General features: G+C 45.6%; 1 protein-coding gene across 1 annotated transcript in view; it reads right to left on the reverse strand.

Annotated features, from left to right (window-relative positions):
* Nucleotides 1-14,153, reverse strand: part of LRRD1 (leucine rich repeats and death domain containing 1) — a 337,071-nt gene that overhangs the window by 68,490 nt on the left and 254,428 nt on the right. The window contains exon 4 of the mRNA XM_086941848.1: nt 7,650-7,811. Within this exon, the coding sequence (XP_086797974.1) occupies nt 7,650-7,811 (162 nt within the window). The remainder of the gene's footprint in view (nt 1-7,649; nt 7,812-14,153) is intronic.

A 14,153-nucleotide genomic window follows, 5' to 3' on the forward strand; every position in this document is an offset into this window, starting at 1 on the left:
TTTACGCTGTACTAAAATTTTTTACTGCAACAATAAAAACAAATTTAAATAAAAAAAAAATGATTGTTTTTTAACCAACCGGTACATAATTTAGAAAAATCATCTAAAGCTGTTATCTTTCCCCCTTATCAGTGCATACTTTGAACGGTCAATAATTCTACTTAAGTACCATGGCCGGGCCTTTACCCAATCTTAAAATGTAAACAAATGGCATGTCATTTTCTCTGGAAAACACACTGAGGAGAGATTGGACGTAATGCTTCGAAATGTGAAACGATGATGTGCTAGCTACCATTAATATCAATACGCTCATGACATTTCCCTGAGTTCTAGCAGCAAGATTACGTTATGTCGGTTCGCAAATTTCAAAAGGCGCACGAATATTTGTGGTTGTCTTGGCGCTGGTAGGTTAGCAGAGTAGGTAATTAATTCATTAATTAATAGTTTGAGCATTTGAACGATTTCGTTCTGAAAACAACAGAGCTCTGAAGTTACCCGTTTCTGTGGGTAAGTAGTTCATCCAGGCCAGCTTTTTGGTGACTTCTGAGTTTTGTAGTCTTGTTTAATCGCTTTATTAAATAAAAAATTACATGTTCCAGAATTCCAATTACATTCCTGGAGTGGCTGAACTCTTCTCGCAAGGACCTGGAAAACCTGACATGCCTAATTTATGCTTGCTTAGAGAGCTAAAACGTTGTAGAATGACATTAAGGGCTGCACAAAGAGGACAAGGACAATACACTTGACGATCGTACTAGTTCTTAAAGCTGATTCTTAATTTGCAGAAAGCGATCATCAGATTTCTCCTGAAGCAAATGTACGCGTTGCCAGGCAAGGGTGCGTACATTCCTACTACACAGGGACCGAACTGTAATCGAACACTGAGCATGTACATAGAGCTGTATTTCAGTAGTGCACATGCGCAGACTCTATATCTTCACAGTTAGCATGCTTCAAATAAGAGAAAACATGCGTTTGAAACCCTTTAAAGCATTACACGTCGTTTTTGCACACATCTGCGCATGTTGGCAGGTCAGTGCGCACACCGAGCAGGGACAGGATGTGCCTAGAAGATGCTTTAGTCCTACGTGCTTCCATGCTCCGCACATATTATTATTATTATTAAGGGGCATTTATAGAGCGCCTGGTTACGCAGAATGCGTGTCCCCGCGCTGAACTGAGGCACTCTGAAGGAGTAGTAGGGGGGGAGCCCACTTATTTTGAGAAGAGGTGAGTTTTTAGTTTCCTCCGGAAACTAGATTCGTAGGGGTCCAGACGGAGATTGAGAGGTAAAGCATTCCAGCTTTTAGCCACCAGGTGTCGGAAGGATCTTCCTCCCATACGGGCCTTTTTCACCCTAGGGACCTTAAGTAAGCCTCCTTGCGAGGAGCGCAGAGCGCGAGCTGGTGCATACCTGGTGACTAGGTTCTGGAGAGGTTCTGGCGCCTTCTTAGCGAGGATGCGATGGCAGGTACAGAGGGATTTAAATTCAACTCTGCTCCTCACTGGCAGCTAGTGGAGTGACTGGAGGGCAGCCTTAGAGTCCGATCTTTTTGGGAGATTTAAAATGAGGCGAGCTGCAGCATTCTGTAGCACCTGAAGTCGATTTATTGCTTTACAGGTAGCTCCCATATAGAGTAGGTTACCAAAGTCCATGCGTGAAGTGACTAGGGCGTGCACCAGCGTTCTGCGGGCGGCCGTAGGAAGGAGAGCTAGGACCTTCCGCAGAATCTTTAAAATGCTGAAGCAGATGCCCGTCACCCTGTTTATCTGTGGTCCGAAAGACAGGTCTGCATCAAGCCAGACCCCGAGATTTCTGACTTCCTTCCGTGGTGTGGGGGCCTCACCTAGGCATGGTGGCCACCATGCCGACGTCCAGACAGATGGGTTCCCTCCCACCACGAGCACCTCGGTCTTGTTGCCATTTAATTTCAGGCAATTTGTGGACATCCAGGTTGCTAGATCTTGCATGCAAGCCCTGAAACTGTCCATGGCAAGGCCGGGTGCACGCGAGAGGGAGACAACCAGCTGTGTGTCGTCGGCATAGGATACAATTTGCAGTCCGTGTCCCTCAACAATAGGAGCCACTGGGGAGACATAAAGATTGAAAAGAGTTGGGCTCAGGGACGATCCCTGTGGAACGCCCTGACCCAGTTCTATGTCTCGGGAATAGTGGTCACCTTGACGGACCTGGAAACTTCTCCCCGTTAGGAAGGATTGGATCCATTGGAGTGCGGCTCCAGATATACCTCCATCATTCAGACACTGTAGCAAGGTGGAATGAGCTACAGTGTCGAATGCCGCACTCAGGTCCAATAGGATAAGGGCCATAGTGTGACCTTCATCCACCCCCTGCCGTAGGGACTCCACAGCCGTCAGTAGTGCCGATTCCGTAGAATGGCGGGGCGGAAGCCAAATTGGGTGTCGTGCAGTAAGGCAGCTTTGTCTACGAAATCCATAAGTTGGAGATTGACCATTTTTTCGGCTACCTTGGCCATATAAGGTAAGAGAGAGATGGGCCGCAGATTGTCTAGTTTATCAAAGCTGATAGTGGTTTTTTTCCTGAGAGGAAGGACCACCGCTTTTTTCCATTCTTTAGGCACTGTCTTAGTATTAAAGACACGTCCAGTAGATGCCTAATGTAGGGCTCCAAGACCCCCAGGCTATCTCTTAGGCGTTTGGGAGTGGTAGGGTCCCGTGGAGAACCTGACTTTACAGATCTGCAGATTTTTAGGAGAGTTTCTGTGGGTGGGGTAACAAAATTGGTCAAAGTGGGTGCGTTTCCCCTATCCCTTGGGCTTTCCACAAACTCTATCCCATTCGTGGGTTGAGTTGGGAAGGCCGAGTAAATTTTTGATTTTTTCTCGGCAAAGAAATCTGCGATTCTGTCACAAGACTCAGGCGAACAGTCATCAGGGACCGTGACAGATTTTCCACTGGAAAGAGTTTTGTAAAGCAGAAATAACTCCTTCGTTGAGTTACCAGCTTCATTGATCTTGGTCTCATAATGTGTAGCTTTCGCCTTTCTAATCAATCCATGGTAGAGTCGCCTCTCTGACAAGTAGGCCTCTCTAGTATCTTTGGAGAAAGCCCTACACCATTGCCTTTCTGCTCTCTTCAATAAAGTTTTTGCATTTTGCAGTTCACTACCAAACCAGGGTGCGGTTTTTTGAACACGGCCACTAGGTTTGGTTTTGGCTAGAGGGGCTGTAAGATCTAGTGCATCGTTGATGCGTTTGCAGAGATAGAAGTTAGCCGTGTCTGCATCATCCCCCCCTGGGTCGCCTCCTTTGGTTAGTTCCTCGCAGAACTTAGACTGGGAGAAGGAGGCCCATTTTCGCCTAAGATGATACAGTGCTGTGGGTTGTCGGGATCTACCTTCCAGCATTTGAATGGTAAAAGGTACCAGGTGATGATCCGACCAGGGGATAGGGATGGGAGTCTTCGCTTCTACTTCCCCCCAGTTAACAAATATGGGATCTAGTAAGTTCCCTAACTGGTGGGTGGGCCCACTTACAATTTGATTCAGTTGTAAAGCTTCTAATACTTGACAGAAGTTTTTACTGGCGTTGTCGGACGGGTTATTGAGATGTAGGTTAAGGTCGCCGAGTACCATGAATTTATTGAAGTCCATGATATCTTTGGCGGGTCTGTGGGAACTCAGGGGCCTGCCCCAGCACCAGCACAGCTCGAACCCACCTCTTTTATGGCTTCGCACCCTGGAAAGCACCCTGGAAATGAAATAGGTCAGGTGACGCATGATTCCACACCAGTCCATGCACACCCCTGCCCTGTACCGTATCCCAACCACACATACAGCGCACTCTACTCCTGCACCCCAGAAATCCTCAGCCAGGCCAGGACTGCAGGTGTAGTCTTAATATCAGCACTTCATCAACCGTGCAAGGGCAACCAGTCAACATGTCACATGCACAACCCAGTGCTTAATTTGTGCCGGTGCTTTCCGGATTCTTAGCACCGGCACTTAATTATCGGGGCCGGGTGTACATGGATTGCTGCACGTCATTGTTTTTTATTTTTTATATAGTTTATTACCTCACTACTGGACTTGGCAGTAGCAAAGAATATTGTGCAACCACTTCTCGTCCGCAGTACTGTCTGTGCGTCCATCTCCCGAACGGCTCAGTCTCACTCCTAACGAAGCTGTGGTGAGCCTGGCCTGCCCTGGCTGAGCCAAAAAGAGAATCTTGTTGATTGCTTGGAGGCCGCGGCTTTAGTTACAGTGTAGCCGGCCCAGTGTGCGGGGCACTGATTTTGGGCTGTATTTTGGTTTTGTGGCGGCTGGGGCTGTGCGGCGGCAGGCAGCGTGCGCAGATTTTTTCAGATTGCGCATTGCCACACGTCCAAGCCCCACCACTGACTCCCTAACGGCCATTCAAGGTCTGAGTGCCTGTGCGAGCCAGCGCGATTTCACCCGACCCTCCGACGACGATGCGAGGACTGGCAGCAGAACCACGTGAGGCCGACAGGCTGGCAGGCCAGGCCTAGTCAGTTAGACTAATCAAGGCAGTGCATATCCCGTCCGCCGGGCCCGCCACGAACGAACCGGAACCGAACCGGTAAGTCTTAACAAAGTTAAGAAAGCAGAGCAGAGCTGCAGTGCTGCCTTCACACAGCTCATGGTCTGCCTTCGCCACAGTCCTTACATTCAAACAATTTTTCATTTTTGGTGGAGGTTAAGTTGTTTATTCCTTTAAAATGACTGCCGGTGTGGATATATGTACAGGCCCGGTACTACATTCTGACTCTGGACGAGAGTCTTGTGATAAAGAGGGAGGAAATAGAACTGCAAGCATAATAGAAGCCTACAAAGCACCTGCAATTGTTTTCCACCAAATTTGTGTCTAGAGTCCGACTCCAGCTGCAGTTAAATAACTATCTTACACTCAGGCAAGTAACAGTACAAGGACATGTCGCCAACTAGTCACATGCACTCATAACCACACCGACAGGCGATGCAACAGCACAGTGAACCCATCCGCCCAACACCGGACATTTTGCAACCTGCTTTTATATGGTGTACGCATAATTATACATTTGCCACACTTGCCTCATACCCTCATCTCCTGCATATTTTTCCGTTTCTCGCATAATTTAGGCAACCCGGTCAGTTATACTATAATAAAGTAAAGAAACTAAACAGTTCACATAACTTACCCCAGTAAAACAAGCGTCTTCAAATAGGTTGTGTCTCCAATGAATGTCGCTGATTCGCCTTCTTTGAAAATGTTCAGTGCTGCACGTTTAAATACGTAAAAATGCACGTAAAAATGTCTAAACATGCCGCCCTAATTATGCAGCTTTTATGACTAATGAAGGCGTGGCGGTGGCGCCAGTAATACGCCTGCTCCCGATCACAACACAGAAAGTGAGAATTATCACAGCATGAGGCCCCAAAGTAATAATTATCACAGCATGCCGAGAGGCGCCCCACGCTGCTGGAGCACTCAACTGCGCATTAATTATAGGTGAGTGCTCCAGCAGCCTGGGGCGCCTGTTGACATGCTGTGATAAGTGGGGTCTCATGCTGTGATAATTGTTACTTGGGCGCCTGACGTGCTCCGGCACAAGCCGATCCACTGTGAAGCGCGTTCACAGACCTGAATCGGCTCATGCCCATACTAGAATCGGCTCATGCACAGGTCTGTCTTCCTTGGAGGCAAGCACGGCAGCTATAAGTTTTGTTGGCGGCAGCGCTTCGCGCTGCAACGCCAGCGAGACCTAAAAAGCAAAGAAATAGTTTTGAAAAGGCTAGAAAGACCCTATAAAGTATTAGGAAATGCTATGATGTATTATATGGTACTAACTCGACCCGAACGGATGGAAGCTCTTTTCATCAGCACCAGTTGTGTTACAGATAGACACATTTATTTTTAGGCACAGAGATATTAAGTGATTTGCCCTGAATCACAAGATGTTGAGCCTCCCGCCGAGACTCAAATCTAGTTCCAGAGTTTTAAAGTCAGATGTTGTAACCGTTACACAACATCCGTTCTTCTTTGCTTATAATTCTTTAAATATGAAGGTGATGTCCACATGTAAGTAAAGTTGCAAAACGAAGGTCTAGTGGCAACACGGGAACATATAACTATGTGAAGCAAATAAGAAAAAGGTGAAACACGCTTTAGTTTCAAAGTTGATTTTAATTACATTTTTGGGAAATAAAATAGAGATTGTGTGATACAAGACCATAGGCAAAAAGCAAAGGCGCTATAAAGTGTAGCATTAAAAATAAAGCATAAAGCCTTTATGGCTACATACGTTGCCTTGCTGAGAGAAAGCAAATAAATAATACGGTAACACATGCTGCCTTGCAGCTGCCAAAGAAAGCACATAAATAACACAATCTTTTAAAGCTTCACCAACTAAACAGGAAAAAAGCCTTCCTTTTCCATAGATATAATTTGATGTAAAACACGATGTTTTAAAGCTTCACCGAAGACAACTACATAAAAAACCTTTGCCGATGAAAAACAAACAAACGTAGTTTACAGAAACACAAAGAATAAAATAGTCCCCAAAAACAAACATACAAGCTCAAAAGCGTAAGGCTACATGCAATTGGTCCATGCTCTGTGGGAGGGAAAAACACACCAAAAGGAGGGACATTTCCAAAATATTGACCACGTGCAAGCAAGCATTTTCAAAGGACACTCGGACTAACAAATGAAAAATCAATGGGCAGGCTGAAGCCCACAGACTGAGCACTATATGTCTCAAAGGGACAGCGCATGCGCTGTCTAGGTGAGACCTAAAAAGGAATAAACATAACCAGAAATGTCATGAAACTGGAGAACTAGGCCCAAAGGTGAACATTCTGGGTTTAGGTAGGAGGAGCTTGTTACTGTGCTCCCCTGTGCTAGCAGCACTTTGCATGCTGGGATTTTTGTGCACTTATTTTTAATGATAAAAGTAAGAGTGCCAGAATGAAAGTTAATCTTAGCAAAAAGAGGACATTTGACAGCAATACAAAGGGAGATATATATATGTTATTTCAGTATTTCCGTTAGTGCCGACGTGGTCAAAAGCACTTCACAAAGGGCAGTGCTGACCAACACCAGAAATACTTGCAGGTAACCTCAAATAGCGGCAGAATAAAGAAACAAAGTGTATTAAAGCTCAGTATTTAAACTGGGCATTTACGAAATTTAAAACAGGAAGATAAAAAAAGAAAGACATTATCAGTTTAATGGTGGAAATTTTAAGAACTGGAATTTCATGCCTTGTACATTTAGTTGGTTCTTTTCTGAGTTTATCAGATCCTTATTTCCAAATGCAAGTGCATGATGGCAAATGCCAGTTTCAGCGACGGAATTAACTTAATTGCACAGGTATTTAAAGAATTTTCACACTGTGTCTATCACATGTTTAATGGAATTAAATAAAATGGGGGTTAACAAATGTCAACTTTTTCAAATCAGTTATGAACATGAACTAAAATTTAAGGAATCAACACAAATCAGGCTTGCTGTAGTGGCAGGTGTTAGCAAGCATGGCCAAACACGATGGAACACGTAAAAGTGCATGAGAAGTATGTTGAATGGCAGTTAGAGTTTGGGTCTGACATATATCATCTGCTAGGAAGAAGGCTCTTTCTAATGTGACTAGAACAGGCATTCCCCACGTACCATCCCTGGCGTCTGCACTCTGGAGGTACCTTCCAATAGGGTACAGTTGTTTTCCTTTGCAGACTTCCTGGGGAGGGTGAGACATGGAATTCCCATCAAGGTTGATCTCCTTCAGCAAATCAAGATGAAATATCTCAGTCGGTAAGGACACCATCTGATTTTCTAGCAAAAGAATCAAAAGAAAAATTATATTTTTTCAGATATTGTTTACCTCTTTAATGATCCAATATCTATTTATTTTTAATTTTTTTTATTTGTCAAACATAAACTTAGCACAGTGTATACATTACTTGGGTAGATACATGCTTATACATTTTGTATGACAACATGAAAATACACAGCAGCGTCCAAAACCTCATTGAGGGCATTCAATAATTTAACAGCGGTCTCGTATAATAATCTTCCAATTACAATCAAACAATGTGTCCGGTTGAACAGAAATTACAACTTCTGTGTTTGTGTAGTGTAGCCTACTAATACGTGGGCTGTGCATGCCTGCCTTGCATAAGGGCGCGTGTGTAGTGCACGTGCCGTCAATGGATTGCGTGAGTAGATATGCTTTGAGGGGGTCCCATATATCCCTAGGGCGCAAAGGTAAAGGGAGGAGCTCAGCATATGTGAAGGTTTGTTCCTGCCAGAATATCATATCCCTGATCCATTACTTAAACTTGGGAGCTCTGCCCGTCCCCATTTACATGCAATTCTCCTTTTGGCCAACAAGAGACCAAATAACACAAATTGCTGTTGCGCCACATCTAGATTCTCTGTGTTCCCTAGTAGAGCCAGCAGGGGGGAAGCCTGAAGCTTAAACGATGTCATCTGCTATAGTGCTAAAAACACCTGTCGCCAGTATACCTGTACAACGCTGCTTTCCCAAGCTAGGTGCAGAAAGTCAGTGGCCTCCAATCCACCTCTGTCACATTTATCGTTATTGCGCAGTTTGTACCTGCACAGTTTGACAGGGGTGTAGTACGTGTGGTGCAAGAATTTGTAATGCATGATGGGTAAGCGACTACTAGAGGAAATTTGTTCTGGCTGAGTGCAACAGTAGAAAAACCAAAGGGGATGATGGACGAGCGTTGACAATACAAACACTCACCCCCAGTCAACTGATCTGGGTTTAATCCATCACCGTTCTTTAGCTCACTCCGCCACCCCAGTTCAGACATGGCCATATGCAAATCAGTCTGAACCTGTGCCTCATGGGAACAGTCCAGCCCAAACTGCCAAGCCATGTCTTCCCTGGACCGAAACCAAGCTTACAAGGACCGGTTTCTGGCATTACAGCCGTCTTCTGCCGGGCTTGCTTGAATCCAGTGGCAAAGTGAGCAAGGGACTCACGTCTGACCATACCCTGCCAACTTAAGGCGAACAAAGAAAAACCAAAGGGGATGATGGACGGAGCGTTGACAGTACAAAAACTCACCCCCAGTCAACTGATCTGGGTTAAATCCATCACCGTTCTTTAGCTCACTCCGCCACCCCAGTTCAGACATGGCCATATGCAAATCAGTCTGACCCTGTCCCTCATGGGAACAGTCCAGCCAAAACTGCCAAGCCATGTCTTCCCTGGACCGAAACTAAGCTTCCCAGGACCGGTTTCTGGCATTACAGCCGTCTTCTGCCGGGCTTGCTTGAATCCAGTGGCAAAGTGAGCAAGGGACTCACGTCGGAGCATACCCTGCCAACTTAGGGCGAACAAAGAAAAACCAAAGGGGATGATGGACGGAGCGTTGACAATACAAACACTCACCCCCAGTCAACTGATCTGGGATTAATCCATCACTGTTCTTTAGCTCACTCCGCCACCCCAGTTCAGACATGGCCATATGCAAATTAGTCTGAACCTGTGCCTCACGGGAACAGTCCAGCCCGAACTGCCAAGCCATGTCTTCCCTGGACCGAAACCAAGCTTCCCAGGACTGGTTTCTGGCATTACAGCCGTCTTCGGCCGGGCTTGCTTGAATCCAGTGGCAAAGTGAGCAAGGGACTCACGTCTGAGCATACCCTGCCAACTTAGGGCGAACAAAGAAAAACCAAAGGGGATGATGGACGGAGCGTTGACAATACAAACACTCACCCCCAGTCAACTGATCTGGTTTTAATCCATCACCGTTCTTTAGCTCACTCCGCCACCCCAGTTCAGACATGGCCATATGCAAATCAGTCTGACCCTGTGCCTCATGGGAACAGTCCAGCCCGAACTGCCAAGCCATGTCTTCCCTGGACCGAAACCAAACTTCCCAGGACCGGTTTCTGGCATTACAGCCGTCTTCAGCCGGGCTTGCTTGAATCCAGTGGCAAAGTGAGCAAGGGACTCATGTCTGAGCATACCCTGCCAACTTAGGGCGAACAAAGAAAAACCAAAGGGGGTGATGGACGGAGCGTTGACAATACAAACATTCACCCCCAGTCAACTGATCTGGGTTTAATCCATCACCGTTCTTTAGCTCACTCCGCCACCCCAGTTCAGACATGGCCATATGCAAATCAGTCTGACCCTGTGCCTCATGGGAACAGTCCAGCCCAAACTGCCAAGCCATGTCTTCCCTGGACCGAAACCAAGCTTACAAGGACCGGTTTCTGGCATTACAGCCGTCTTCTGCCGGGCTTGCTTGAATCCAGTGGCAAAGTGAGCAAGGGACTCACGTCTGACCATACCCTGCCAACTTAGGGCGAACAAAGAAAAACCAAAGGGGATGATGGACGGCGCGTTGACAGTACAAAAACTCACCCCCAGTCAACTGATCTGGGTATAATCCATCACCGTTCTTTAGCTCACTCCGCCACCCCAGTTCAGACATGGCCATATGTAAATCAGTCTGACCCTGTCCTTCATGGGAACAGTCCAGCCGAAACTGCCAAGCCATGTCTTCCCTGGACCGAAACCAAGCTTCCCAGGACCGGTTTCTGGCATTACAGCCGTCTTCAGCCGGGCTTGCTTGAATCCAGTGGCAAAGTGAGCAAGGGACTCACGTCTGAGCATACCCTGCCAACTTTGGGCGAACAAAGAAAAACCAAAGGGGATGATGGACGGAGCGTTGACAATACAATCACTCACCCCCAGTCAACTGATCTGGGTTTAATCCATCACCGTTCTTTAGCTCAGTCCGCCACCCCAGTTCAGACATGGCCATATGCAAATCAGTCTGACCCTGTGCCTCATGGGAACAGTCCAGCCCGAACTGCCAAGCCATGTCTTCCCTGGACCGAAACCAAGCTTCCCAGGACCGGTTTCTGGCAATACAGCCGTCTTCAGCCGTAGACCCATTGTTTGTCAATTATTTCCTGTCCCATGTCTGCAGTACACCTGTCTCTAGTAGTGCATTGAGCTGAAGTTTGAGTGGTATATAGCCCATGGTATAATATAGATACCAAATGTGAAGAAAACAACAAGAGAGCGAGGAAAAAATATGGGGGAGCGTCTTCTTCCCAAAAATACTATAAGAAACAACGTGGACGAACCCACAAATAAGTGTTACCACTTGCGTTGACTCAATATCATGTAGGATTGTACAGACATCCAATGGATTGTAAAAATACCCCTCACAATGCTTTATCATTGAGGTCCCAGCTGGGTTGCCGAATTCAACCCAGCTGTGCTACAACGCCTGACAACAGCGGAGCGGGTTTTTTTGGTTCAGTGAGGCGAGTCCTCTGGGAGTTGGGTGCTCAGAGAGTGGTGAGATTAAAAATGTCTCTAAGAAGTGCCCAAACGAACAACTTTATTTAAAGGGTCTTAGGACATGGTTAAAAATAAAGCCAGGATGTAGTGAAGATAAAAATTTTACTTCAATATCCCTTAGGTACAGGTCAACATGTTTCAGCCTGCTACGATGGCCGTAAGGCTTTCTTCAGGACCGTAGTGTGAAAAATAGTGAGGTGGCTACAAAAGCGGAGGTAGCCACGTGAGTAAAATATCAGCACACACGCTATAGTGTGCTGTGTATGTAGTGGGCAAATCAGACTTACGGACACACTTAATGGTTGAAATTTCAGCCAAGTTTTAAAGGAGCAGACGGATCCTGCAAGGGGGGGCATCCTGTAGTCAAGGATGATCTCCCTCTATTCAAACCTGTTATGTGTTTAACAGGATCCCGCTGGTAACAGGGAATCTGACATATAGAAAAATGTCCATGGGAGAGGGCGTCTTTTTAGAAAACAACTGCTGCATGTTGCGGAACTAGCTATTTAAATAAAGATTCCTCCAACAGGTAATATTGAACTTAGCTTCAGTCTTTTTCAAAGCCCCTTCTTGTAATACTGGCATCTTTGGGTGATACACCAAGGGAACTAAAGGTGAGTATAGCATAGGTGCTTGCATACGTCTAGCAATACGCTGCCATGCTATGATCCAATATCTATTTAAAGTGAATCCAAATGTGCACGTCTGTGCAATCTTTTTACAGGTAGTTGTCAGTTTCAAAATTCTTCCTACTTCTTTTGTGGTTTCAAGCTTACCCAAATAAACACAAGGGACTCATCCCTACCTGCAACCTACAAAGCAGTACCACTCCTTTTACTACCAATATGATCCCACCTCATTGTCACTCCCCAGCCAAACCACTCTCTCTCATCCCATGGTACCCATTCCCACCCACCACCACTGCCTCTCCCCTTTCATGCTCCCTCATCAACTCTTACTCTGATCACAACGCTGGCATGCTCAACTCTTAGGCAGCCTTCCTTCCACCGTTCTAACCCTTATCCATGGGCGTAGGAAGTGTGGGGGACGCGGGGGATATATCCCCCCCAGATTTTGTAGTGGGGGGGACACGGGTTGGGGGGACAAGGGGACAAAAGAATTTCCCCTCTCCCTTCTGTCAGTCGCAGGGCCATTGGCACCTCAAAGCACTAGTTCTTTGAGGTGCCAATAAGTGCTTTGAGGTGCCAATGGCCCTGCGAATGACAGAAGGGAGAGGGGAAATTCTTTTGTCAAAGCCTTTCACGTGCCGATGGCCCTTCCCTTTTGTTGTGCTGCAAACCTCCAGGAATTTTCACACCTTGTCCTCCCCGCCATGGCTGCCTGCACTCTGCACTTCTAGGACAAAGGAGGAGAGACAGTTTGTTAATTGCTGTCTGCATGCTGCACCTCCTCAGCCCCGACCGGACCCTACTTAGTTATTTTGACTGCGTAATTTAGCCGCTCAAAAGGCTAATGTTCGGTGAAATGTATATTTTGAGCAGTTGAACCTCGCCAGGGAATATGAAAAACAATTAGTATCAGACACCGTCTGAGCCCACTTCTGTTGGGTGTCAGATGTTTCGGTCTGTCCTAATATTTACATAAATAACAATATAGGCACCACTAGTTTGTCTGATTTCTCTTATAGCACCACTCAGCCCAATCCAGGGTGTCAGAGCGCCTTACATCACACATGCACATTGGCAATAAAGCATATGTTTTAAAGTCAATTTAGTGGATGTGTTACATAAGACAGGGTTACAATTTGAGGAGTCACATATCCTTTCCTTCATAGTTCACTGTGCTATAATAGGATTTCAATTTATAAACTGTAAGTAACAAAAGGATCTCTGTGTTAAAAGCAATAACCTACTTACCCAGCCATATAAAATAAAGATCCATCATCTGTGTGTCACATGATGTTCTTTGTGGGAGGCACATTAACCCTCCATGCTACTTTGACAAACCGAACTAGACAAAACACCTGTCTCTCCAGCAAGTGCATTAACCTCCAGAGTTATTTTACCATTATTATTCCCTCAGATTTACTGGGTACTTAAAGATCTATGCAGAAGGCACCTTAACGCCATAAGATATTTTAGAATGCAGACTTTGCAAGCAATTAAGCAGAACAGATACACTGCCATGTTTCTCCTTGTTGCCAATGTCTTTCTGGCAGAGTTTTAATAAATAAATGTGTAATCAAGATCTAATTTGTTAAATATTGTAATATGCTCAAATGTACTCATTAAAGACCTCCTTAACATATATGAGGTCTTTAAATCTGATGTCATTTTTTGTGATAGCACTTCCTGTGAGGTTGTGGGTTGTGATGTCACATGCTGTGATATCACTTATATACTGCCTAACTTGGTTAGTGCCCCACTTCTTTTTTTAGGACTTGTATCCTGGTGGGGAAAGTACAATGGAAAATTAGTGTTGGTGGTTGTAGGAGGCTGGGTTAGTATGTAGTGTACGCTCAGGAGTGATGCACCTTGCACTTATCCAGACAACCCTTATGGTGGTTTTAGTGGTCTTTGATAACCATAGAAAGCTCTCTAAATGGTAGCTGTGTAGAGCAACCTTCAGGCTTATCTTGAAGGAGTGTAAAGATTAGATGAAAAAGAACCACACAGTGTTTAGAAAAATAGGTCTATTTATTATGCAACACAATAACAAATTGGCATATCTCCTACCCATAGATATCAATAATACACACAAGAATACTTCAAAAATAATTAAGTCAGTTGCACAAAGGGGAAGACCAACCCATATACTAAGAAAGCGGAATATAAACTGCAAAGGAGAATGGAACTTGG

This window comes from Lissotriton vulgaris, chromosome 10, assembly GCF_964263255.1.
Source record: "Lissotriton vulgaris chromosome 10, aLisVul1.2, whole genome shotgun sequence".
NCBI classification, from domain to species: Eukaryota; Metazoa; Chordata; class Amphibia; order Caudata; family Salamandridae; genus Lissotriton; species Lissotriton vulgaris.